At 43.1% G+C, this 26,005-nt stretch overlaps 1 protein-coding gene across 3 annotated transcripts in view; it reads right to left on the reverse strand.

The window, feature by feature from the left end:
* sidt2 (SID1 transmembrane family, member 2) overlaps positions 1–26,005 on the reverse strand; it is a 75,772-nt gene that overhangs the window by 35,018 nt on the left and 14,749 nt on the right. For 2 of the 3 annotated variants that reach the window (XM_068054004.1, XM_068054007.1), the window contains 11 exons: positions 20,368–20,532; positions 18,470–18,515; positions 17,394–17,495; positions 16,558–16,641; positions 15,212–15,311; positions 14,096–14,161; positions 12,584–12,677; positions 11,049–11,107; positions 5,401–5,478; positions 3,413–3,484; positions 2,167–2,223 (listed from right to left, as the gene is read on the reverse strand). In XM_068054004.1, coding sequence (XP_067910105.1) covers positions 2,167–2,223; positions 3,413–3,484; positions 5,401–5,478; positions 11,049–11,107; positions 12,584–12,677; positions 14,096–14,161; positions 15,212–15,311; positions 16,558–16,641; positions 17,394–17,495; positions 18,470–18,515; positions 20,368–20,532 — 923 coding nt within the window. The remainder of the gene's footprint in view (positions 1–2,166; positions 2,224–3,412; positions 3,485–5,400; positions 5,479–11,048; positions 11,108–12,583; positions 12,678–14,095; positions 14,162–15,211; positions 15,312–16,557; positions 16,642–17,393; positions 17,496–18,469; positions 18,516–20,367; positions 20,533–26,005) is intronic. The other variant, XM_068054005.1, reaches the window with a different exon arrangement.

Here is a 26,005-nt window from a genome sequence, read left to right on the forward strand (position 1 = left end):
TGAAACAATAACTCTGTTTTTCTCTTCACAGATGCTGCCTCACCCGCTGAGCGTTTCCAGCATTTTCTGTTTTTATTTCAGATTTCCAGTATCTGCAGTATTTTGCATTTGCTCTAAGTGAACACTGGTTAACCAGTGATTTCTTGGTTCTATTTTTATGCAGCTGTTAAACCTTTTAATTAAATGGATTAACAAAGTGTTGTATTTAACCTGGTTTGATTTCCGCTAACGTGATGCTACCTCATGCCCTAAACTGCATTGAGCTCCTCATTAAGATTTATTGCTGAATTGTCCATCTAGAAATATCACGAATCAACATGCTTTAAAATACTTGCTCTTAGCCATCAAATCACAATAAGGAAATATTCCTATTCTGTGTTATGGTGGAATGCTTCTTAAGAGTGAACTATGGGATAGTGCTGTAACACATGTGCCTCATGGATTAGGCTGAGATTACCTCAGTTCAGTCACTTGACTACTATTTAAGGTACGTCCCCATAGAACTCTGGAGATGAGTGTTGAGAAAGCTACATAATATTCCTTTGAAGAAATTTGTTTTCAAGCTTGCATTTTTGACTCCAATGTCCAATGAAGTTAGATCATGATGGATACAAGGCATGCATGAAGTGGCATCAACACTTGATTTGAGGTAAACTTGATTTAAGCATCCAATTGAACATATCCTTGGAAAGACAGCAGACCGTCACTGTAATATTCTCGGGTATGATCTTTAATATCATGTACACGATTTTATAACCTTTAAAATATGAGCCTACAGATTTTTGGGAAAAAGAAAAGCCCATTGATCCCAACAAGATAAGACCCATCTACCCCACTTCTTTATTTGAAGGGTTGTCAGAATGTAGAACATATTGTCCCAAAGCCATAGCTGCCAAATCAGTTGCAATGTTCAAAAGAGAAATGCTTATTTGAGCATGAAGGAATATGGATGGAGAGAGAGAAAGAGGGAGCTGGAAAATTACATTAAAGCAATAGAGTTGCCGTGGCTGACAAAACTGAAGGTGTCTCCTCATTGGATGGATAAGCCCTGTTCCTGTTATGCTCTCACCAAATTCCTCAATCTCCCTCTCCAGAAATCCAACAGTCGCTTCAAACCAGCTTACATTGTCCATGATAATGGTCTTCCCCAGTAATGTATCCCACACTAATACCCATCGGATGGAAAAGATCCAACTGACCAATCTGCTTACCACTAACTTCCTCATTTTTAACTTGTGTACCCTGGGATTTGAGTCCTTCACTGTAGCTAACAATTTTGTGAATCCTCTTCATAATCTTGACGTTATTAATAACATAATCTGTAAACGTACCTTCTCTAGAAACCAATTTAGTCAGTTCCCAATGAGAGTATTACACAGAGGGTCTGCTGGAATTACACTGTGCTATATTTCTGCAGTAAGACACTTTGAAATCACCAACATGTTTGGTACACAGACTTAGCAGGTTCAACTTTACATGCATCAGCTTAACCCAGCTCAGCAGGTACCTCGCGAGCTAATTCTACATCAAGCTAAGTTCATATAGCATTTATTTTAGTTTCTCCAGCCCCCTCATCACCACCTCTCTCCCACAATTTTCTGCCCTCTTCTCTCCTGAATGCACTGAGATTAACTGGGTGGGACACCACTTGCTGGCAGAGGCCACCAACAGCACCTGTAAACAGACAGTGAGCATTCGGCAGGCTATTCACCTTTGGGGGAACAACACATTTTAGCCCATGTCTGATGTCTATGCATATGCACACTTTCTGGTGAGGGAGATGGGGTAATAAGCAAGAGTAGGAGCCTGGCTGATTTTAACCCGCCCTAGACCCTGGTTTCAAAACAAATCAACTAATTCAGCACAATTTCAGTTTTTAATCCAGCCTCAAAACACAGAGCAAGACATGGCTGGAGACAAAAGTATATTTTTACATAAATCCCCTCAACTGTTATTACTTGAAAATTAATAGATAGCTCCCAAATGCAATTGCTGACCGCAGGAATATTCCTCACATGAAACTGCTAAGTCTGTGCTTCAAAAGATGACAATAGTAGCAATGATTGAAAAATCTGAGACATGTCGATCGGAGTTTCACCAATGGTGATTCTCTTGTGATTCTTTTTTGCGGAAAAGAACTTTTTATTCTATTACAAAAGACACTACCAATATCGAAAGCTCTCAGACGAATACAGAACTTCGGTCGTTTCAACTGGTCTTGCCCTATTGAGTAAAAAGCAATTTTATGGAATATTAAACAGTGGACTATAATGGTGGGGGAGGGGAGGTGATTTTGGTTATTGAAATGTTTTGACATATTCTTGTAACCTGACAAATCAATATCTTTGCAGTAGGTCTCCTGTTTTAGTATCACAACAATGCTTCAGTGGCCTAAGCGTGGTTGCCAAACCCATTTCTTCCTCTCTTTTCCTCTCTGTCTCATTACCTAAGTTGTCTTTTGAAAATCCATGAGGGACATACACCCCTCCCCTTCCCTCCCCCCCAATTGTCCTCATTACTTCTTCCTGGTCTAATTCATCTTTTCACAGTCCTTGAGTTTGACTCTTCAATTAAAAACTAAGCAGGGGAAGTGAGTGCTCTTGTCCCAGTTATACTGCGGCAGATGCTACAGTGAGAAAAAGGAACCTATCCCATGAGTGAGCTAACAGTCATGGATACAGACTATATAGCTTTCACACTCCACAATGTTTTCTATGCAGTATTGTGAATGAAAACACATCATTCAAAATAATTAAAATAAATTCCGATAACAGACTGGGATCAAGCTTGGGTCCATCCTGGTCTCTACGGTTGTTGTGGTAGGATCTTTATTGATCAAGGTGATCAACACTACAACAACTTAAGCTGCCAACAGGTGTGTAATCCAGGGTTGCCAACTCTGCTTGGATGGATTCCTGGAGATTCCCCATCACATGACCTCCTGCTCAAACTGCCTTTCCTGCCCCCAACCCCGCCCCATTTCCAATATTTCTGTAAGTGATAATCCAAAGTGTTCAAAGAATAGCGAAAATACATCATTTTTTATGCCCCCGTGATTTTCCTTCAGGTTTGCCCACAGCAATGTCCAGGAGATTAAAAACATAAGAAATAGTAGCAGGAGTAGGCCATTTGGCCCCTCGAGCCTGCTCTGTCACTCAATTAGATCATCGTTGATCTTTGACCTCAACTCACTTTCCCGCTCTGCCCCCATGTTCCTTGATTCCCATAGTGACTAAAAAATTAATGAATCTTCAATTCCTGGAGACTCCAGGGCAATCCTAGAGAGTTGGCAACCTTGTGTAATCTGATGATTTGGCCGATTAGAATGCTTAATGAAATAACCTGAACCAAACTCGGAGTGCTGGATTGTGTATTGAGATGCTATGATAAACAATCCGTGTGGGCACCTTACCCATGTAACCATAGGTAGAATCAGACTCCATGCTGTCTGTAATTGCTTCAGATCCAAGAATGGAGCCATTCTCTGCAACAACAAATACAGATAAGCGTCGTAGAATTACAAACTATTTGCAACACAAAAACAGGCCATTCGGCCCAACAGGTCCATGCTGAAGTATATGATCTACACGAGCCCCCCTCCTGTCCTCTTCATCTAACCCGATCAACATATCCTTCTATTTGGTTCTCCCTCGTGCAATTAACCTTAGCAATTGCCCCTCTTCCCTCAACCTGAGCCCCAGTGCGTGGGATGCTTCCAGAGAATAGGCAGGGAAAAATTAGAGGGGATAGTCATACCTGGACAGGACCTAGTGTCTTCAGTGGTTGTGGTCAGAGAGTTAGCCACTCAACTGCCCCCTCAAAATAATAATGCACAAGTTAATTTCAACAGAATAGGACAATGTGTAGACTTCTCAGACCAGTAGTGGCATGACAGATGCTAGGATGATGAAACATGCTGGTTATTAGTGCACAGTGTTATGGAATATTAAGATTTTAACTGCTGAAGCTGGCCTCACCCAAGTAGATATTCTTCATGCGTGAGCCTTTACCGCGAATGCCAATTGCCTTTTCACTCATATCAGCATCATAAGCAAACCTGATCAATACTCATTGGATCTCAACATATGCAAAGCTTCCACAAGGAGCTTGATCAGGAATGGGAACCTGAACTGATTGTCACCCACCCACCACTCCCCCACCATCCCCCCCAGCAACTGCAGTGCCCTATCCTGTTGCCCCAAACTGGCACTGAATGGGAAGAGAACCTTCCTTGTCTGGATGGATCAGTACAAGCCCAGCTGGTGAAACAACCCAACAGAACCTGGTGGATTCCTTGGTGTAAATGACCACCTCCCATTTCCCTGAGGAGATAGTGCAGCTGGGCCTAATCCAGGAGAAAAACAACAAATAGGCAAAAGTGGACAAATTCTGGGTGAATCTGGACAAATCCAAACCTGATCCAAGGATAATCCCAATCTGAGGATGGAAATTCAAGGCACCGTTAACATCGATTCCCATTTTACAGACTTCAGGAACAAATTTGAGCCCAGCACAAAATTTCTCAAGAAATATATCATGCATTGATCCAGAGTAAACAGTGTTCATGTCCTGGTGTCAACAGTGCTTCGTCTTCCAGAAAAGGTGCTCACATTGGTTTTTGCAATTATAGTCCCTATTTGTGGGTTTCTCTAATACAATATTAGAGTAAAATACATTGATAAATATAAGATATTTGGAGTTGCCATACAGAAATTTGTAGCATTCAGGATAACACTTACATTTTATAAATCTAATATGGCAGTGTTACTATACTAGTAATCCAGAGGCCTGGATTAATAATCTGGACAATATGATTTCAAATCACACCATGGCAGTTTAAGAGTTTTAATTCAGTTTGGAAATAAAGAGATGGTATCAGTAAAAGTGACCACGAAGCTAACTGGTTCACTAATGTCTTTTAGGGAAGGAACTCAGCCATCCTTACACAGTCTGGCCTACATGTGTCTCCAGTCCCACACACCAAAGTGGTTGGCTCTTGACTGCCCTTTGAAGTGGGCCTAACAAGCCACTCAGATATAGCAAACCACTACAAAGAATATGGCTGAAGAAGAAGGCCAACCACCACCTTCTCAGGGCAGTTGGGAAGGTATTAAATGGCAGCCTTTCCAACGACATCCCAAGAATGAATTTTTTTAAATGATCATTTATTGGAGACTCTGCTCCATTGTGCATGGATTAGAAACTCGGGCACGGAAATCAGTAATTTTAGTGATCGGGAAACTGGAAGCATTTCAAATCAGGCATGCTGACCTCCATACCCGATTCACCTCGCCACACTGACGTTAAGTGAGGCAAATACTGCGGTGGGAGCAGAGCCTCCCAAATCGTACCCTAATACGTTTCACATTAGCCTTAATGATCATTAATAGCTGGTCTTACCAAAGGAGCCATAACTTTGACACGCTGAACTTCCAGTGTAGAGATCAGGGCTCTGGGGAGTGTAACTTCCAGCTGAAACTGAACAGACCACTGGGTTTTAATTAATGTACAAAAAACACATAACTCAGCTCTGGGGCCAGGGTCCGAAACCAGCCCAGATTGATAACTTGAAGGTCTCCTCTTCTGCCTACTGGCTGAAAAGATGCCAGCAGTGAAATTGGTCTTCACCAGTGGCACCAACCAGTGATAGTGAATCAGCAGCCTGTTCTACACCGTACCCAAATTACTTTTCTAGTCACTTCAGTGGAAAAGAGATTCGGGGAGATGGGCTGCTGATTCGCTTATGCCCATTTTGCACCAGTGGTGAAGGGCAACTTCACCTGGTGAAATGAGGTTGGGGCAGTCTTGATCCAATTCCTAGCAGACATGGACTCACAGCACAAAACCACCCCTTAATGAAGTGCTAAACTGGTATGTGCATTCAGAGAGGCCACATCGTGGCTGATGCGGAAAATGGGCACATCTCCCACTAGGAACATTCTTCCAAGGTTATGGCTGAGGCCCATCATCATGGTGGGGTATAAGGAGCTTTCCTCTGCATTTAATTTGACCTACAAGGGCTTGAAGCTGGCAATGATGGTCCAAAATGGAAAGTTCTCCAATCTCTCGCACTAATAGTTCTTAACCTACTGGAGCACAAAAAAGTTGGACCAGGAAAGACATAAATCATATTATTTATTTTTAAAAATTCCATTGTTTAACTTCTACATTAACCATTAGCATATGACCTGCTTTGGCAGTGTGTTTGAGACAATGAATTTCCTATCTTGTGATCTAATTGGTCAATGAATGGGACATTGAGGTTCTGCCAGGAAACATTAGATTGAGGAACATGTGCCAGGTCCACATGGGGTCAATCAGGGCCATCAACAAATTTAATGGCCTCCAATAAATTAATTACAAAGGCACAGCAAGAATGTACACAGCTTAAAGAACAAGACATGCAACAAGATTAGCTGACCATGTGTGACTGCAAAGTTGGGAAATCAAAATCGGCTTCTGTCCAGAACAATCTGGATTGTTAGTTTTAAAAAAAAACATTCTCAATGGTTCTCATAAGAGGTTTAGAAACATAAGGCACACATTTTCTCCTAAAATGTTTTGGGAAGAAGAAGCCAGAAATGATCCAGTGCTGAGTCAAATGACTCAATAATAAATTCTGGCCCAAGTCCATTCTGTCAGGAGTTAAATGCAAACAAAAAAATATTTCTCGAGAAAAATAACTGAGGGCTGACCAGATTGAGGTCGTTAAGATTAAAGAAGTGTTTGATAGGGTTGATGTAATGGTTTCACTTGTGGGCGAGTTCAAAAGTAGGGTGCCATAAATAATGACAGTCACCAATAGAACCAATAGGGAATTTTGTGTTCCTTGTTCTACCTTTACCCCATTATTGATGGCCATGCCTTTGACTGTCTAGGCCCCACACTCTGGAAGCCCTTCCCTAAACCGCGCCACCTCCCTCTCCTCCTTCAAGACCCTCTGTAAAACTAATCTCTTTGACCAAGCTTTTTGACACCCTTCCTAATATCTGCATCTTTGCCTTGCCATCCATTTTTATCTAATTACTCCTCTGTTAAGGATGCTATACAAATGCAAGTTGTTGGTTGATACTGTCATTTAAGCAGGTGTTAGGAAGTAATGTGTTCCCCTAATTTACTAAACTTAGCAATAATGGATCCTGTACGCATTTGTTCCATGACGTCTGATGAGGTTTAAAAGCTACATTGCATAGTATATTTCCATCACCTTCATAATGAAGACTGTATATAAAATGCATGAATGCAGGAATTTAAATGCCAAACATCAGATTTTCATCAGGATGGCTCCCGACGCAGTCTCACCATCGGGGAGGTTTCCCAGTGACCGGACCAGATGTGGATCGGCTGAATGGGGGCAGGCAGCCAACTTAAGTAATTTAAAGCCTTATTAAGGGCAATCTTCCTGGCCCACTGGCATTTTGCCAGCAGTCGAGCAGCCCCCCTCATCAGGAGGGGAGGCCGCTAGCTTCAAACCCAGAGCAGCCTCCAGTGAAATTGCTGAGCCGGTCCCACTGTCGGCAAGTGCAAGCTCGGGACCCCCATCTTGTCCCGATATTGTGGCCCCAAAGCCCATGGTAAAACCCTGCCCAAAGTGTTCAGCAACAAACAGAACAGGTGTCCTCTTTTGCTTATATGAAACTTTGAAAAGCCAACAACCGTTGAGCTTCTGAGTGCAATTTTCATGGAGAATCTGTAGTATGAGGGGAGAAACAGAGTGAAGACTACTGATCAATACCCTCATTTAGTAACTGCAAGGTATACAGCTTCAAGCTCATTAGGTAGCAATAAATGAGAATCCTAAAAAGCTTTTGAGTTCAGCATGTCAATTGGACAAACATGATCTCTTGCCCTTTGTTTAAAGCCAGTACTAGTGAGTGGAACATTTCTTTTTGTTTTTGTTACAAATGTGAGCATTAACTGTTCCAACTATTAAGTCAAACTCCTTCTGCATTGACTGAACAACATATCTTAACTCTAACCTCAAGAGAGCACTTATAGCTCATCAGCGTAAGATGTTCCATTTCCTGCACCAGCCATTCTGGTTTACCTCTTCGACAGAGCTGGTCAATTTTGTGTCAATTAGCAAAGAATTATGGACAATTCTACTGAACCAGCCTCAGATTGGCCTCCATTATTTCACTTAAACCTCTTACAGTCAACAAAGAGACAGAGAAGGAAACCATTCATTCTGCTTTTAGCTGTTCTAAAATGATTAGAATTACTTCATTTATGTCTTTGTTTCTATTGGCTGGGAGAACAGGGCATGGACAGAGAATATCCTGAAATAGACCACTGAATATGAAATAACAGCATGTGACTAAAACTTTGAAAATACTTGAGTAATTTCTAGTTGAGCAATGACTTTTTCCAGTATTGGCAAACATATGCTTAACGCATTCTTATGACTTTCCTTTCTCAATTATCTTGGTGGAAGTGTAAAATAAATGGCTCAATACCTGCATTAAAATCGAAGACAGAAGAAAGTCATTTGAACACTTTAAATGCTCGTCCGCTAATTTCTAGACTTTTATTTCACTTAATATTGGAGTTACGATTTGATATCCAATTACACAACAACAAGCTGTTGCATTTATAAAGGACCTTTAACACAATAAGCAGTTCCAAAACGCATCACAAGAACCAATTATCAAACAATATTTGGCACCAAGCTACATAAGGACACATCAGAATAGGTGATCAAAAGCTTGGTCAAAGAGCTAGGTTTTAAGGAGCATCTTAAAAGAGGAGTGAGAAGTGGAGAGGTTTAGAGAGGGAATTCCAGAGTTTCGGGCCGAGGCAGCTAAAGGCACGGCTGCCAATGGTGGAGAATGGAACTGGGAATGTGCAAGAGGCCAGAGTTGAAGGAGTGCAGATATATAATAAAAACACACGCATACATACATAGTATGTATAGCTTTAAATGCATGAAAGAGTTCTGATGACTGAAATTGAAAATGATATACGAGAGACATTAAGGTCACAATATATGGTCACACTACAAGCAGGTCTTCTTGGAACTGATAAAATTTCCATTAGAGACAGTGGAGGAGGTCAGACCTCAGTAAGAGAAACAGTAACATACAATAGAATTCAGTTTGAACAATCATGGCTTATGGTGATCAGTCGGTTGTAATGATTGATCCGTCTTCCCCCAGCCTGTAATCTCAACATATCCGTGCAGTTCCATTCATTTTTAATGATCAGCAAGGTTCTGAAGTATTGATCAGACTAGCAGCACTGCACTTCTAATCATTCTGTTTCCCCATGGGACAGGATTTTGTGTCTCTGACACCCCATTCACCTGAAATACGCACTAGAAGCAACAACGTCATTCCCTTCAGTTTCCTGGGGAGTGGGGCTGGTTGTAATGTAAAGGTTTGTAGGCTATGGCCTCCAATTCCATCTTCCTATTGTTTCTATACAAATGTGTGTTTAACATTGTGTTGCAATGATCCTGTGCCTCAGAGGGCAGGAAGGAACCAGTTTGGAATGCTTGATAATTGAATGTGAACCTGCCAGAGTCTGTCACTATAAGCAAAGTCCACTGTGCATTACTATCCAGCTAATGAGAATTGAGTCTTACCTAATAATGGATCTGTATTTATAATCATCCGTAAGGTAACGACAGCCAGAAAATAAAATGGAAAGAAGGATAAGATTGTTGTTGAGAATCAAGTGAGGAAGAGAGTGTAGATTTACAACACAGTAACACACAGCAACATTTAATCATCAATTAATGCAAAGCAAACAAACAGAAAACAAAGCCAAATAAATTGAAAGTGTGTCCATTCAGGAGGGGGAAATAATGTTTTTCAAATATTATATTTGCAGTAGCTGATGTCAACTTTCCCCAGAGAGCTGCCTCTGAGTGGGAAAGGGGGATTTGGCAAGAGCTATCCCCATTGGTGCTGGGATTATTCCTTTTAACCCAAAATTCCCAAAGGATCCCAACCATTAGCTTCAGGCAATAAAGTTATGAGTCACATTGAATGGATTCTTTTTGTCTCCAATTCCTCAACATGCTTAATCAGGTCTATTCAAACCAATTATTCTATTAAGTGTATCCTTGATGTTAAAGCCAACGGTGAGTGAGAATTGTTCAAACTTTCAAACCTGGAGTACTATATACAGTTTTGGTCTCCTTACCTAAGGAAGGGTATACTTGCCAAAAAGTGAGTGCAACAGAGGTTCACTAGATTGATTCCCGGGACGAGAGGGCTGCCCTATGAGGAGAGATTGAGTCGACTGGGCCCGTATTCTCTGGAGTTTAGAAGACTGAGGTGATCTCATTAAAATGTATAAAGTTCTTCAAGGGCTGAGATGAGAAGAAACTTCTTCAGAGGGTTGTAAATCTTTGGAATTCCCTACCCCAAAGGGCTGTGGATGCTCAGCCATTGAGTATATTCAAGACTGAGATAGCTTTTTGAACACTAGGGCAGGAAAGTGGTGTTGATGTAGAAGATCAGATCAGCCATGATCTTATTAAATGGCAGTGAGGGTGGGGGGGGGGATGGGGTGGTAGTGGGGGTGGGGGGTGGGGGGGGGGGGGGGTGCTGGTGGGTATGGCCTTGTCCAGCTCCTATTTCTATGTTCCTATGTTCAGCCAAAGTCACAATCTGCCAATCAGGAGAACCCCACCCTACCACTGCAAGGAATATCAATGGGAAAAGGTCCAATGCAGATGCCAAAATTTCACTCTCTCTACAAACACACAGCCTCAGCATGAATCAGACCTGTAGGCTGCATTTGGTCCACTGAACACATTCACAGCCCACTGAAGCCCAGGCCAACAATCTACCTCTACATGTGTAATACAGCCCTGCAGGTTATTAAAACCATAACATCGAGATGCATCAGCTGTCAGCTGCACAGGGGAATATTTGACGCAATGAGCATGTGGGAAAAGAAAATGGTTGCCTGACAACAGGTGTGGAAAATTACAGAAAGTCTTATCTATTAATGATTGCTGGATGTAAATGTGCAGGAAATACAGGGGATAAAGTGCAGAGTGTCATTTCCAAACATAGTAAAAGTAGTTCCTTAGTTACCACACTGATCTGGAGATGAGATGCTTTTCCCCAGGAGTCTTCCTTTTTTCTTTTGCTGCCTGAAGGAAGAGAAAAGAGCAAAATCAATAAACACATTCATTAGGCACGGAATGCGGTTTTATGGCGGTGAACATATTGTTTACAGGAGATCTTTACAGCACTGCTGTGGCACAAGACACTAGTGTGCTGAAGAGGTTCTGCCACTCTCTACCTGTTATTGGGTTAATAATATACGTATTAATTAACATCCACTTAGTAAACCACGCTGACTGGGGCAATAAACTGACTGGGGCAGCCTTCACTCTTCAATACCCAGGTATTAGGAGATAGGTGCTCGTATTGTAAGTTTGGGCACAACCTGCTCATGATGTTCTATCCATTGAAACTATTGGTTGGACTCCTGCCCCAGGAGTGCTGAAGAGGAAAATCTTCTCAATGTCCTCCTCCAAATGATCTGAGACAGGGCCATTCGTTCATACCTTATTATGTCTTGTTGGGGGTTGGGAAAGTGTCTATTATTCACCCCGTCCTTGCCCAAAGGTGCTGATTCCTTGGTGTGGTGTACAGGTGGCCATTCTTCATGTGTGAACATACTCAGTGAGTGCCAGTAGACTGGTCCACCCCAGAGAAAGGGGCAAGTAGACCTACTGGATGTCCCCGGGCAGCTCACTGGCAAAGAGGCTTTGGCTATCAGACGGCTGCTCCATCTGCAGTGGGCCTTTAGTAAGAGCTTAAAGGAGAAGGTGTATGGAAGAGAAAGGGGGATTTGGAGGGGGTTGGAGGCGGCATTGTGGTGGGACCAAGGGCAAGGTCACGTTCAGGTGTGGGAAAACAATGGCCCATGGTTTGAATGTGGTGGCTATAAGGGGACTTCCGTTCCTTCTGGCTCCACATTCAGGTAAGCATGTTTTAAAAATGTACCTTTTTGTTGGTGGCCTGCAGCCATCCCTTTAAGGACTGCTATTTAGGTCACATGTAGACTCAGTTTAATTGAGCACCAATGTTCAGGGAAATCCCAATTTGCACAGGGGGCTTCCAACAAGCATTAGGTCCCTTATATTATATATGGGCCGATTGCCTGTTTCAGGTATGGGCCCTGGATGCCTATTTTCTTGCCTACACCAATATGGCGGACACGCACTTGCAGCTCACAATGACCGTGTGCCTCTCACTTGCTGTATTGCCCACTTAGGTTCCCATTTAATGCCTGATAAATGGGGCGCGGCTAGACTAGGGAATCACAGCCAAACGCAATGCCGCCCTTACCCGGGAGACACTAAACACACACTTTCCAATCAGAGTCACCGCTGAAGCCTTGACAGCAGCTTTCCTTTTTGCACTCTCAACTAATATGTGTCATGGGAAGACTGAGGCAGTGGAAAGGAACAGCAAATAACTTGAAAGGACGCAGTGTTATTCTTAGTGAATAAAAAAAAAAATTGGCTCTCAGGTCTGGAATGATCCTTTGAGCAGCTCTGTGAAAGATGCATGCTTGTCGTTCTCTAAACATTTGAAGAGGTTCCGAACACCCTTACCGACTGTGTTCCCAACATGCGATGAGCAACGTGAGCAGGTAAAATGCCAGGAAAATCCCCAGGCTGAACAGCATCCCTTTAACATAGGCCACAGCTGTCAAAGAGGAAATAGAAAGGAGGAACACTCGATTAACAAGAGCCCTGCTATTACAGACTGATATACATTGCCTAAGAATGCTCTACAGCATTGTTCAATGGATGAATAGGAAAAAGACTTCCCTTTATATAGAGCTTTTCAGGACACCGGATATTTCAAATGCTTTACAGGCAATGAAGTACTTTTGAAGCCCAGTTGCTATTGCAATGTAGGAAATGCAGCAGGCAGTTTGCACACAGCAAACAGCTCCCACAACCAGCAATGTGATAATGACCAGATAATCTGTTTTTGTGATGTCGATTGAGGGATAAATATTGGCCAGGACACTGGGGAGAACTCCCCTGCTCTTCTTCAAAATAGTGCCATGGGATCTTTTACGATCACCTGAGAGGGCAGATGGGGCATCGGTTTAACATCTCATCCAAAAGACAGCACCTCTGGCAGTGCCACACTCCCTCAGTACTGCCCTGGAGTGTTAACCTTGATTTTTATGCTGAAGTGCTGGATTGGAACTTGAACTTCTGACTCCAAGGTAAGAAAGCTACCCACTGAACCACAGAAACCAATTAGTGCAAAAGGCTATTGAACTCAGTGCAACCATTTGAAAGATGCATGGATGAAGGTATTTAAGAGGGATTTTTTTCATGGGTTGTGGGTGTCGCTGGCAAGGCATTTGTTGCTCATCCCTAATTGTCATTGAACTGAGTGGCTTGCTAGGCCATTTCAGAGGGGAGTTAAGAGTCAACCACATTGCTGTGGGTCTGGGGTCACATGGAGGCCAGACCAGGTAAGGACGTCAGATTTCCTTCCCCAAAGGTCATTAGTGAACCAGATGGCTTTTTGCGACAATCAACGATAGCTTCATGTACTATTACTGATACTAGCTTTCAATTCCAGAGTTTTAATTAATTGAATTGAAATTCCATCAGCTGCTGTGGTGGGACTTGAGCCAATGTCCCCAAGGCATTAGCCTGGGCCTCTGGAGTACCAGTCCAGCAACGACATTACCACTATGCCACCATCTCCCCCACATGAAAAGTAAAAGAAACTTATAGTTCTATTAAATAGTTCTATCTTCACTTGCTGTCTGGTAGCTGGAATATCAGCACTCTCTAGCCTTCATCTGCTGGGCAGTGGCACATCACTGAATCCCACAATGCTAAACTCCTCACAGTCAGACAGGCAATGAACTGAGTCTTGGCAACACACGGAGCAGAAAGGACCACAAGTAAAGGAAAGGCCAGCTGCAAAGTGCTGACAGTCTACATTGTGATTGCCACTGCTTTGTACAAAGCAAGAGTGTGGACTATTAAAGAGCGAGTCCAGTAAGAACCCACTGATGCTTTAATCATTCCTGGGAAGAGGTTACAGAAAATTTGTACTTCTAAGTAAGCGCTCGAAGTTGAACTGCTTACAATTCACAGCTGGCACCACGATCACATTCAGAACTTTACTCCGGTTTCCCCGATCTACAGGCTCATCTAAAGAGAAACAGAGAGAAAGAAAACACACAACCATCAGATCAAAGCATCCACAACAAAAATCTGGGAGTTCGGATACTGATCTGCCATAATATAACTGAATGGCAGAACTGACCAGAGGGGCTGAATATATCCTATATATCAGAGAGCTTTTTTTTTCATTCATGGGATGTGGGCATCACTGGCGAGCCACCTTCTTGAACCACTGCAGTCCGTGTGGTGTAGGTACACCCACAGTGACTTTTTCCTGGCATCTTGGTACAACTGAATGACGTGTTCAGCCATTTCAGAGGACATAAGAACTAGGAGGAGGAAAAGACCATTCGGCCCCTCAAGCCTATCCACCATTCAATACAATTATCTTCCACCTCAACTCCACCTTCCCACACTGTCCCGAAGGGCAGTTAAGAGTGGGTCTGACATCACATGTAGGCCAGACCAGATAAGGATGGCAGATTTCCTTCCCTAAAGTGCATTAGTAAACAAGATGGGTTTTTAACCACAATTCAGCAGTTTCACAGTCACCATTACTGATACTAGCTTTTTAATTCCAGATTTATTTAATTGAAATTAAATCCCAAGCTGCCATGGTGGGATATAAACTCATTGCCTCTGGATCATTAGTCCAGGCCTTACTAGTCCACCAGCATAACCATAGCAAGGATATGAGAATGGATGAACATGGATAGTTCTTTGTTTTATCATTAGGCCTATCTCATACTTTAGCTTCAGGTCTGGCAGCATCTGTAGAGAGAGAAAGAGAGTTAACATTTCAGGTCTGTGACCTTTCATCAGAATGTTAACTCTGTTTCTCTCTCCACAGATGCTGCCAGACCTGCTGAGTATTTCCAGCACTTTCTGTTTTTAGTTCAGATTTCCAGCATCTGCAGTATTTTGCTTTTATCATACTTCATCTTTGATGGATTGTGCTTTCCCCTGCCTTCTTTAAGGAGCATAGTGAGTCCCCTTGCTTTTTATGGATATAAGCACACCTCTGTTCCTTATTTTGACAGGAGAAAGGCAATGTGCCCCCAGACCCCTTGTTCTTACCTTCTTTTAAGGGGTAAAAGGGTAGTGCGCCACCACATGCCTCATCCTCAGTTTTCACCACCACCACCACATAAAAACTGCTGTTTGGAAAATCCTTTTTCTGTCAGGAAATGAAAAGCAGAATAATAAATGCCCAATTGCCAGGAAAGGAGCTGCACTTTACAAGTTTTAATATATTAGACAACGTCTTCAGAAACATGAAAATAGTTCTTTCAAATATCATTTTTTTCTTTACACTTCCCACTTTCGGTATTATACCTTATCCCAGCCAGCTGGTGATTCCCCTCAGATCTCTCTCTCTCTGTCTACTCCCCACTCTCTAAAGGAGTGGTGGGAGGGGAGGTGGATGACAGAAACCCACAGTCCCTGTCCCTTCCTGCTCTGCTCACTCCTTGTGGGAAATGTTTCGTCTCCACTCTCTGCCCCCTTGATGACTGAACCCTGATCAGGACTCAGCATGTGGATCCCAGAACGCTGCAGAGCATCATGGAGCTGCACCAGTCCACTACGCATTGACCCACCTGTTGCTTTTTGAAGTACAATTGGGTTATTCGCTTGGGATGTGCAGGATTTACCTCTCAACCTGATTAATGGGTGGAATTTGGTTGGTGTTGGGGATTGGTGGGGGGGGGGGTGCTTTGTGCAAAACTGGCAAGCCAGTTGATTTTGCCACTATATGCTGCAACACTTTATCGCTGTGATGTCTGATTAAGACTGATCAGGTGAGGTATGTTACAGAACTGGGGATCATCAAATACTCATAACACGGCGCCTTGACAGCAGCTCTATCGATGGCTTTGCCATATGAAAAGAGAAAAATATAATCACATTTATGTAGCGCTTCATCACCAACTCAGGAAGACCAAAGTGTTTCACAGCTTTTGAATTGTGGTCACTGTTGGTACGTGGGTAAAGACGGCATTTGCACACAGCAAGATACACACACACACACACCAAGTAAGACGAATGGTGCGTTGGGAGATGAATGAGCCCGTTTTGGATAGTGTTGTTCGAGGGAGCAATGTTGGCCAGGACACTGGGAGAACTCTCTGCTCTTCTTTGAATATTGCCACAAAATCTCTATAATCCACCCCAACAGGCAGACAGAACACTGGTTTAACATTTCATCCAAAAGATGGGACTTTTGGCAGTGCAGCCATTCCACCTGCCATGTCAGTCTAGGCTATGTGCTCGGGACCAAGAGTGGGACTTCAGACCGCAACTTTCTGTCTCAAAGGCAAGGGAGCTACCAAGCTGATTGACACCAATGGAAGCCACAAAACCAACACACTGGTTAACAATACTACAGAACACACCTGTTCTCACACAGGCAGTACTTAGCTTACCTGTACAGTAATGGCTGCTTTCTTAGTCATAGTTTGATAGGTGCCAATAAATGCAACATTGTTGTCCAAATCATTGACTGGACACTGAAAGAAAATTGAAAGTAAAGGATATTAGTAAATAAGTCCCCAGCACAAATGAGGTGCAAGTTTGTAAAGAAGGTTCACACCTCTTGGCAATCTCCTAATTTTAACAGCTTCCTCGCTTCCCCCATATTTTTCCATGTTTATCCTTCATAAAGGATCTCCATATGTTCAAAATGGCAGTGACTACGATCCAGGGTGTACCAACTGCCCATCAACTGACCATATGACTCCAAGTTCAGGCAAATGATCAACATACATTTGGGAGTAGGACGGCACAACATACAATAGTGAGCCACTCTACCTTAAGGAGTTAAGTAAAAGAGACCCAGCGCTCCCGGGCTACTGCCTTCTTCAGCCTGGTTTTACATAAGATTCAATGAACCTGGCAGCCACCATAGTTCAAAGTGTCTCCATTATCCAGATTGGAGATTGTCAGACAAACATGAAAGGCATGAGAAATTAACGGCAACAAGAAAAACATAGAAAATAGTTATTTGGCATATTTTCTTGCACTTTAGCAGCTGCTTCTTTCCAAAAGAAATATTTTTGTTCACATGGGCTACAGTTCCCTGAGGAAAGGTCTCTTGCTCCATTGTAGCCCACTCTAACTTGCACATATCATCATTCATTTGCATCTTGAATGCTCCTAATGTTTTTCCTCAATTCCAAAATCAAAACTGCTGTTGGGAGTCACACACCGGGCCCTAACATACAAAAAAGGAAGAGCTCTCCAATATCTACTTTGCACTTACCAGGACATCCTGTATCGAAACTACAGAACAGGGAAAGGCTGCATCTGATGTCACCTTCACTATTACTGAGTCCTCACCATCAGGGAACTTGTATTTAAAGTACTACAAACAAACAAATAACAGGAAGAAAGTGAGACAGCAAAGACAACACAGGTACGCAGTGGTAGATCATCAGAAGCTCCCATACAACACATCACTTGGGCATGTATTACCATGTGTATGAACTCGAGAGTGCTCTAGAGTGTATAATACATTTGCTCTAACTGGGGCCAGTATGAGGTCAATGCAATTGCTTTCAGTGTCCTGGGTGAGGGAAAGGAAAACTGACTAGAGTTTCTGCTCCTGATATCTATCCAGTGATTCTCCTGCTGGACATTTTACTGTCAACTGCACAGTGTGACAATGATAACAGACACCACTCACATTTTTATATAATTATAATTTTTAGCTGCCAAAGGAGGGGGAAATGCCCTGCCGACAGCCCCCAATGGTGACTAGAAATTATGTAATTAAGATACAGAAATGTCCCAAAGTGCTTCACAAATATGAGTAAGGTCACTGGATGAAGCTGGCATTGGGATAGCTGTGATGTTCTCCTCAATCAGATAGTTTGTCTCAATGCTCATATATGAATAACAGCCACTTGGCCATGAAAACCACCCCCAGCAAGAATGTCAAAGCCTTCAGGAGAGGAGGGGAGAAAGCCCTAAGGATCCGAGGCACCTGTTTCTACTTCGCACAAGGGATGCTGATCCCTTGACCTATCTCGACCTCTAGCTGAAGAAATTTGGGCAACAAACCTTGCCTTCTCTCCCCCACTTTTATCCCCCTTCTCTCTCTTCCCCACCTCCCTCAGCAAGATTGTCCACTAATAAATGGGACTGGGTCTCTGAGCATAGCCTGGGCAATATTGGATATCTGTCCTATTCATCCCATCTTAATGAATGAACACCCAAATGTCCCCTGGTACCTTATCCTTTCCATTTAACGAAGAAATAAGATGAAAAGATGGTGGATCCTCAGTACAGGAAGAAACTTCCTTAGGCTGAGCAGAAATTTTAAGTATCAGCCCTTACCTGAGGTTGAGACGGTGTCGCGTTGAATTGGAATGGTTCCGCAGTTCTGTGATATAAATAAAATGTCTTGAATGATTAGTGCACAATTAAAACTCAAGCGCCTCCACCTCTGTTATAAAGAATTGGAAGATTCTAGGTTGTTTCTGCTATTTGGGTCTGAGATTAAGCTTCTTCTGACTAAGCAAGTTGTTGGAAGGGTAGAAGCAGTGAATCAGGAATATCAGAGAGTTAAGAATGAGTTATTGACTCTCTACCAGACAGTGGCTGTATTATAGCTCCACTGATTCTTGTCACCACATCTAGTACTATTTAAGTTCACTGTTCAAAACACAAGTTATTGTTTTCTAATGTTTCTACAGAAATATAATTAGAAAAAGAACTTCAATTAGTCTGTTGCAAATAAGTGATAGCCAATGACAGGTCATCAGACAAATTCAGACGAAAAAAGCCACTCACCCATTCTATCTTATTCTACTGACAAGGTCATTCCTCTTCATTCACCCCAAACTGAAGACAATGGAGGCACAGTGAATCATGGAGCTCCTTACTCCAAAGAACAATTTAGTAGTTAAGTGCCGCTTGATTGGCACCCCATCTGCAAACATTCACTCCCTCCACCACCGACGCACACTAGCAGCAGTGTGTACGATCTACAAGATGAACTGCAGCATTGCACCAAGGCTCCTTAGACAGCACCTTCCAAACCCGCGACCTCTACCAACTACAAGGACAAGGGCAGCAAATGCATGGGAACACCACCACTTGCAAGTTCCCCTCCAAGTCACACACCATCCTGACTTGGAACTATATCGCCACTCCTTCACTGTCGCTGGGTCAAAATCTTGGAACTCCCTGCCTAACAGCACTGTGGGTGTACCTACCCCACATGGACTGCAGCGGTTCAAGAAGGCAGCTCACCACCACCTTCTCAAGGGCAATTAGGGATGGGCAATAAATGCTGGCCTGGCCAGCGACGCCCACATCCCATGAATGAATTAAAAAAAAATCTGGTAAGAACAGATGGTACACTTCGCGGAAAGGCCAAGAGTTTTGTAGCTGCTAAAGGAGGAGGAATTGGCCTGCTGGCAACCGCCAATAGTGAGTAGAAATTTTCCTCCCAGGAACACCACCTCCCCACTCATCGTAATATCATCCAAGGATCCTCCATCATGTCTGCTTCTTTCCCTCACCTCAGCCAATTGTCCTCATCCAGCTCCTTCCTCCTCCTCCTCTCTGTCATTCATATTGGCCTCATCATCTTTGCCTCCCCCGCTCCGCATTATTTCCTCATGATTCTCCTTCTTCTGTACATCTTCCTCCTTTTATCCTCTCTCCTTTCCCTTGTTCACCTCTCCCCTTCATCTCCAGTCCTCCCTCATCTGCTCTCTTCCGCATTTTGTCATCTCCTTTTCATCTCTCCACTTCCCCATGCCCCTGCCCTCCATTTGCCCCTTCCCCTCCCCTCTCCTCTTCCCCTCACTCCAACTCCCTTCTCTGTCCTCAACCTTTTTCCTTCTCTCTCCCTCTCCTCCTCTCTCTCTTTCCCTCCACTCTCGCTCCCCTCCTTCCCTCTTCCCATGTGCCTCATCCCCTCTCTCCCACCCCAGTCAAGTTATCTTCACTAGCTCTAACCTTGCTTGGTCTTGACTCCACATTAGCAATGCATGGGAGATAGTTTAAAGAAATTAGATTGACAGATAGATTAAGATAAAAGTTTCAGTATTTAATAGAGAAAAGTAACATTCAAAGGTTCATTCACAACAACCAGACCCTTATGCCGTATGGAGACCATCAGTGTGATAAGAACCTGTTGGTGAAAGGGCCTCTTCCCCTTACTTGGGGAAGCAGAGACCAGTGAGGATGAGGATTTGACTGTATCACTGTGCCATTTCACCCACCTTAGAACAAAATGCTCAATGCGTTTCACATACAGTTGGACTGAAGCGTTTTTTTCTGACAGTGTCGAAACATCCACATAGAAATATTGCATCTGCAATTCGCTCTTTATCTCTGGTTGACACAGCGTGCGACTCACGTCCTGATAAATGTATTTCCTCTGATACCTACAGAAGGGAGAGGGAGATTATATTGAGCTTTAACTGCACAGTAAAATCTGTAGTGAGCGTAGAGTAACCCTTGAGCAAGATACAATCTGTGAGCTTCACTGATCAACCAACGTGTTTAGGGACATATCAACAGGCGCTGGCCATGTTCTTCTATTGCACCCAATTGGACATTCTTCATGTGTAAGTCCATATAATGAGCATCAACAAGCTCTTGAACTATGGGAACCATCATAACTGAGCCCAATCCTGAACTCACAGAGATACAGTTGCCAACAGGGTTTAATGGATAGCAATCAGGAGAGAGCGCCTTGGCTGATTACCCCCTCCCCGCCAACCCCTCATTAACCTAGGAACTTAATGCCAATTCTAGCACTCTGTCAATTGAACAACCTGGGGCACTATTCTCTAGAAAAGAGAAGGCTGACGGGTGACCCGATTTTTAAGATTATGAAAGGCTTTGATAGGATAGATGCAGGGAAGATGTTTCCACTTATGGGGGAGACCAAAACTAGGGACCATAAATATAAGATAGTCCTTAATAAATCCAACAGGAGATTCAAGAGAAACTTCTTCATCCAGAGGGATTAGAGTGTGGAACTTGTGTAATTGAGATGAGCAGTGTAGATCCATTTAAGGGGAGCTGGATCAGCACGTAAGGGAGAAAGGAACAGAAGGTTATGGTGATCAGTTAGATGAAGAGAGATGGGGGCAGGCTCAATTCGAGCATAAATGCAGGCATGAAACAGTTGGGCTGAATGGCCTGTTTCTGTGCTGTACATTCGGTACAATTCTCTGTCACCTCCGAGACTGGCTGACTCAGCACAGATTAGGAATCGAATCCTGGATTTTCAAGATCTGTGTGGTGCACTTATTAAATGACCCATTGTAGAAGCAATTTGAATAGGGTTGAGGACTATGAGAGAGTTTAATATTTAAACTGCTCAGAATCTGCTCTTAGTGAAATTTTGCTGAAGATGTTAGTGACACATGATCCGACTGACAGGACTGAACAAACACACTTTGTCAAGCATTCAGACTACAGCATATGCACAGGTTATTGATAAACTAGCAGCATACTTCACAAACAGGACTAGCAACTGAATGGGTTTAGGTAAAGACTGAGGAGAAGGAAAGGGCCATTAATCTGCTAATGGATCACACGACCATAAAATTCTACAGTCCAACGAGAAAATACAACTCCTGAACAGAGAAATAAAAGGGAATGGAATTTAAACACATTTGGACAGATGAAGAGGCCCAGTTGGAGTCAATGCTGGTAAAATTGATTGTGCAGGTTTTCAGACAGGGCTCCCAGGATGCTCAGGGGTCCCTGGAAATATCCTAGGCATCCTTGAGATCTGTCGGATTTCTGTGTTGGATGAGTTAACAGTATTTCTGCTTCCTGCAATAATAGCACTGCTTTCTTTTTTGGTAGCTGACTCAATTTACAGGGGATCCTTCACAAAGATATAATTGACATGCATTGCTGTAAGAATACAACACAAACGTGCATTTATATAGCGTCTGTAACATAGTAAAATGTCCCAAGGCACTTAGGAGTGCTTTCAGATGAGCCACAAAAAGACAAAACACTGTCTTATTGTTAAAATACATCAAGAGCTCTTTCTGACCAATGTAAAGTTCACTCAGCTCTACTGCCCATTTCTAATTGCCTTTGAGAAGGTGGTGGTGAGCCTCCTTCTTGAATACAACTGAGTGGCTTGCTAGGCCATTTCAGAGGGCAATTGAGAGTCAACCACATTACTGTGAGTCTGGATCACATGTAGGTCAGACCGGGTAAGGATGGCAGATTTCCTTGCAAAAAGGGCATTAGTGAACCAGATGGGTTTTTACAACATTCCAGTAGTTTCATAGTCACCATAACTGATACTAGCATTTTATTCCAGATTTTAATTGATTAATTGAATTTAATTTCCACTAGGTGCCATGATGGGATTTGAACTCATGTCTCCAGATCATTATTTTCACTTTCCCACCTTAATTTTTCTCAACTCATCCTCACCTCCTTGAATAGCACTCAAGACATTTCCATGCATAAAGGGGTACTACAGAATGGATGTCGAGAGTAAAGCAGCTGAAATTTTGAGTAAAGCGGAGCATAGCTCAGGACAAATTAATGATGTCATATATTCAACCAAAGACAGACTGGGGCTGTAGAAATATTCCAACACTTGGCTACCAAGTCCAAAAGTTGTGTTAAAATGTAACTGAATAGCAACTACTGGCTGCATTGTCAAACTCAGGATCCAATTCTGACAAAAGGGCATCAAGCGAAACATTAACTCTGTTTCTCGCTCCGCAGATGCTGTCAGACCTGCTGAGTGTTTCCAGCATTTCCTGTATTTATTTCAGGATCCAGCTTGCTCAGAATTTAAGCCAGTAGACTAGTGCCTCTGAAAGTGGTAACACTTCGGAGTTTTTGATCTGTTTATGAAGCTACGTTTCTTTTTCTTTTTGGTAACACAAGCCTGGATCAATGATGCCTTTATCTGGGCAGACGTAGTCAACTACAGATCAACTCCTGTGGCAGAACTGGACCAACCCAGACATACACAGCTCTCCCCTCGTCACTGTGTGAGTAGGAAATGTAGCAGTGGCTATCTGTGCAAATGCTAAGCCAGCTAAACAACAACCAGCGGCTTCTTCGACCAAGCTTTGTCGTCACTTGTTCTAATATTTCTTTATGTGGCTGGATGTCAAATTTTGTCTGTTAATGCTGCTGTGAAGCACCCTGGGACATTAATACTAAGTTAAAGGTGCTATATAAACGCAAGTTGTTGTTGCTGAGTGGAACTCATCGAGTTCAGAATTCTGAGGGCAAGCCCACATTCTACCCTCTATCCATGCCTTGTCCAACAGAACATGCCTCTCAGCTGCACAAACCAAAAACAAGAGCAACGTTTTGGTGTAAAACTTTCTCCTGCTCTAACAGTGGGCTTGCCTTTCTCTGCCAGAGAGTAAACTCACTTGTGGATCAAACTTGAAGCTACCCTACTTATTCGTTAACAGTTATGACTGACAATTTATGCAACTATTGAAAAGAGACAGCTAGACAATGCATCATTGCTTCACATCAAAAAGAGGTACATTCAGTACTGCTGTCAGGAAGTTGAACTTCACATTAATGAAAGTAAAAACCTAGAATAAACTTATGGGTAGGATAATGGAGGGAGGAGGTGGGGGGAGGCAATCAGGAGAGGGAGGGGAGTCAAGAAAGGAGAGATAGGATCAGGAGAGGGAGGAGGCAATCAGGAGGGGGTGCAATCAGGGGTCGTCAACAGTCTTCGGCTCTGCAGTGGGGCAAGGAGGACCACTCCTTCTCCTCCCACTCCGCATCCAGGTAAGCATTTTTTAACAAACTTACTTCTTTGGTGGCGGTCTCCCATGGTCTCTTTAAGGAACCCTGGTGAGGCCACACGTACACCTGGCCAGCTGCATTCAGGGCAGACCAATTGTGCAAAGGGGACATCAAACAGATGTTAGGACCCCTATTTGCATAAGCAAAGGATCTAATGCCTCCTTCAGGCATGGACCCTGGACACCTCCTTCTCTGCAATATGGCAGGTGCTGCACTTCTGGTGTGGAATGTTGTGCATGTGCCACCCGCCATATTGGATGCTTAGGTGTCCGTTTTGCACCAGAAAAAAAAACACACCGCCAATGTATTTCTAGTTCATTAGGTCTTAATGGGAATGTGATTTGCAGTATTGTTGCTCTAGACATTTTTCATAAAAAGATCGGTAAAATGGCTGATTTGCAGTTTGCACGGAAGAATGGACCTGATCCCCAAAACATGGTAAAAATCCCCAAACCCATGTAAATGAATTTGACCTATTCTGTCACTGTAAACCAATGATCCCAAGAATCAGTTAACCTAAAATGGGAATAACGACATCTTACACTTAAACAGTGGCCCTCACATAAAAAGCTGCTTAACCATGAGGGGAATTGAAGGAGGAGGAGGAAAGGTGACTTAATAGAGACATATAAGATAATCAGAGGGTTAGATAGGGTGGATAGTGAGAGTCTTTTTCCTCGGATGGTGATGGCAAACACGAGGGGACATAGCTTTAAGTTGAGAGGTAATAGATATAGGACAGATGTCAGAGGTAGTTTCTTTACTCAGAGAGTAGTAGGGGCGTGGAACGCCCTGCCTGCAGCAGTAGTAGACTCGCCAACTTTAAGGGCATTTAAGTGGTCATTGGATAGACATATGGATGAAAATGGAATAGTGTAGGTCAGATGGTTTCACAGGTCGGCGCAACATCGAGGGCCGAAGGGCCTGTACTGCGCTGTAATGTTCTCTGTTCTATGTTCTATGAAAGAAAAGACTGCAAACGTTAAGAAGTGGGGCACAATTACAGTTGAAGAAGTAGGTTTTTGGGAGGTTTTTGAAGGACATGGTAAAACAAAATGGTTTAGGGAGAGTTCCAGAGGAAGGGGCATGGTGGTTAAAGTGTTTGATATATCTCAGACAACCAGCATCATCTATCACGGGGTATAGCATAGGGCTAGCTTTATGAGTTCACGCTCAATGAAGAAACTTTGCCCACTGGGAACACATTGGTTGGAAAATTGTAGACTGTAAGTCCTCAAATTCCCGACCATTTCAAAATAAGGGGGAAACCACTCAGGACCGAGATGAGGAGAAATTTCTTTACCCAGAGGGTTGTGAATCTTTGGAATTCTCTACCCCAGAGGGCTGTGCAAGCTCAGTCATTGAGTATGTTTAAAGCAGAGATTGACAGATTTCTAAATACCAATGACATAAAGGGATATGAGGATAGTGTGGGAAAAAAGCATTGAAGTGGATGATCAGCCATGATCGTATTGAATGGCGGAGCAGGCTCAATGGGCTGAATGCCCTACTCCTGTTCCTGTGTTCCTATTTGTTCCCAGTGGGCAAAGCTTCAAGCTGGGAGCGTACATTCATAAAGATACCCCATAGAATTATAATAAATTTAATTTTAATCCCAGATAAACACAGACAATGAGAAACAGTGACAAAGCAAACTGCTTGATCCGCACCCCATTCATTAGCTTAAAGATCCACACCCTCCACTATTGGCGTACCATGGCTGTAGTGTGCACTATATATAGCTTTCACTACAACAATACATTAAGGCACCTTTGGCAGAACCTCCCAAACCAGCAACTTCCACCACCTAGAAGGACAAGGGCAGCAGATGCATGGAAACATCATCTCCTCCAAGTTCCCCTCCAAACCACACATCATCTTGACTTGGACATATATCGACTGTTCCAGCATCGTCGCTGGGTCAAAATTCTGGAACTCCCTCCACAACACTATAGGCGTATCTATCCCACACGGACCACAGCAATTAAAGAAGAAGGCTCACCACCACCTTCTCAGGGGCAAGTAGAGATGGGAAGAGAAGTAGGGATGGCCTTACATGTGATACTCCAGCGTGAATAATAAAAGAAAAAT

Source organism: Heterodontus francisci, chromosome 22 (genome assembly GCF_036365525.1).
Source record: "Heterodontus francisci isolate sHetFra1 chromosome 22, sHetFra1.hap1, whole genome shotgun sequence".
Classification (NCBI taxonomy): Eukaryota; Metazoa; Chordata; class Chondrichthyes; order Heterodontiformes; family Heterodontidae; genus Heterodontus; species Heterodontus francisci.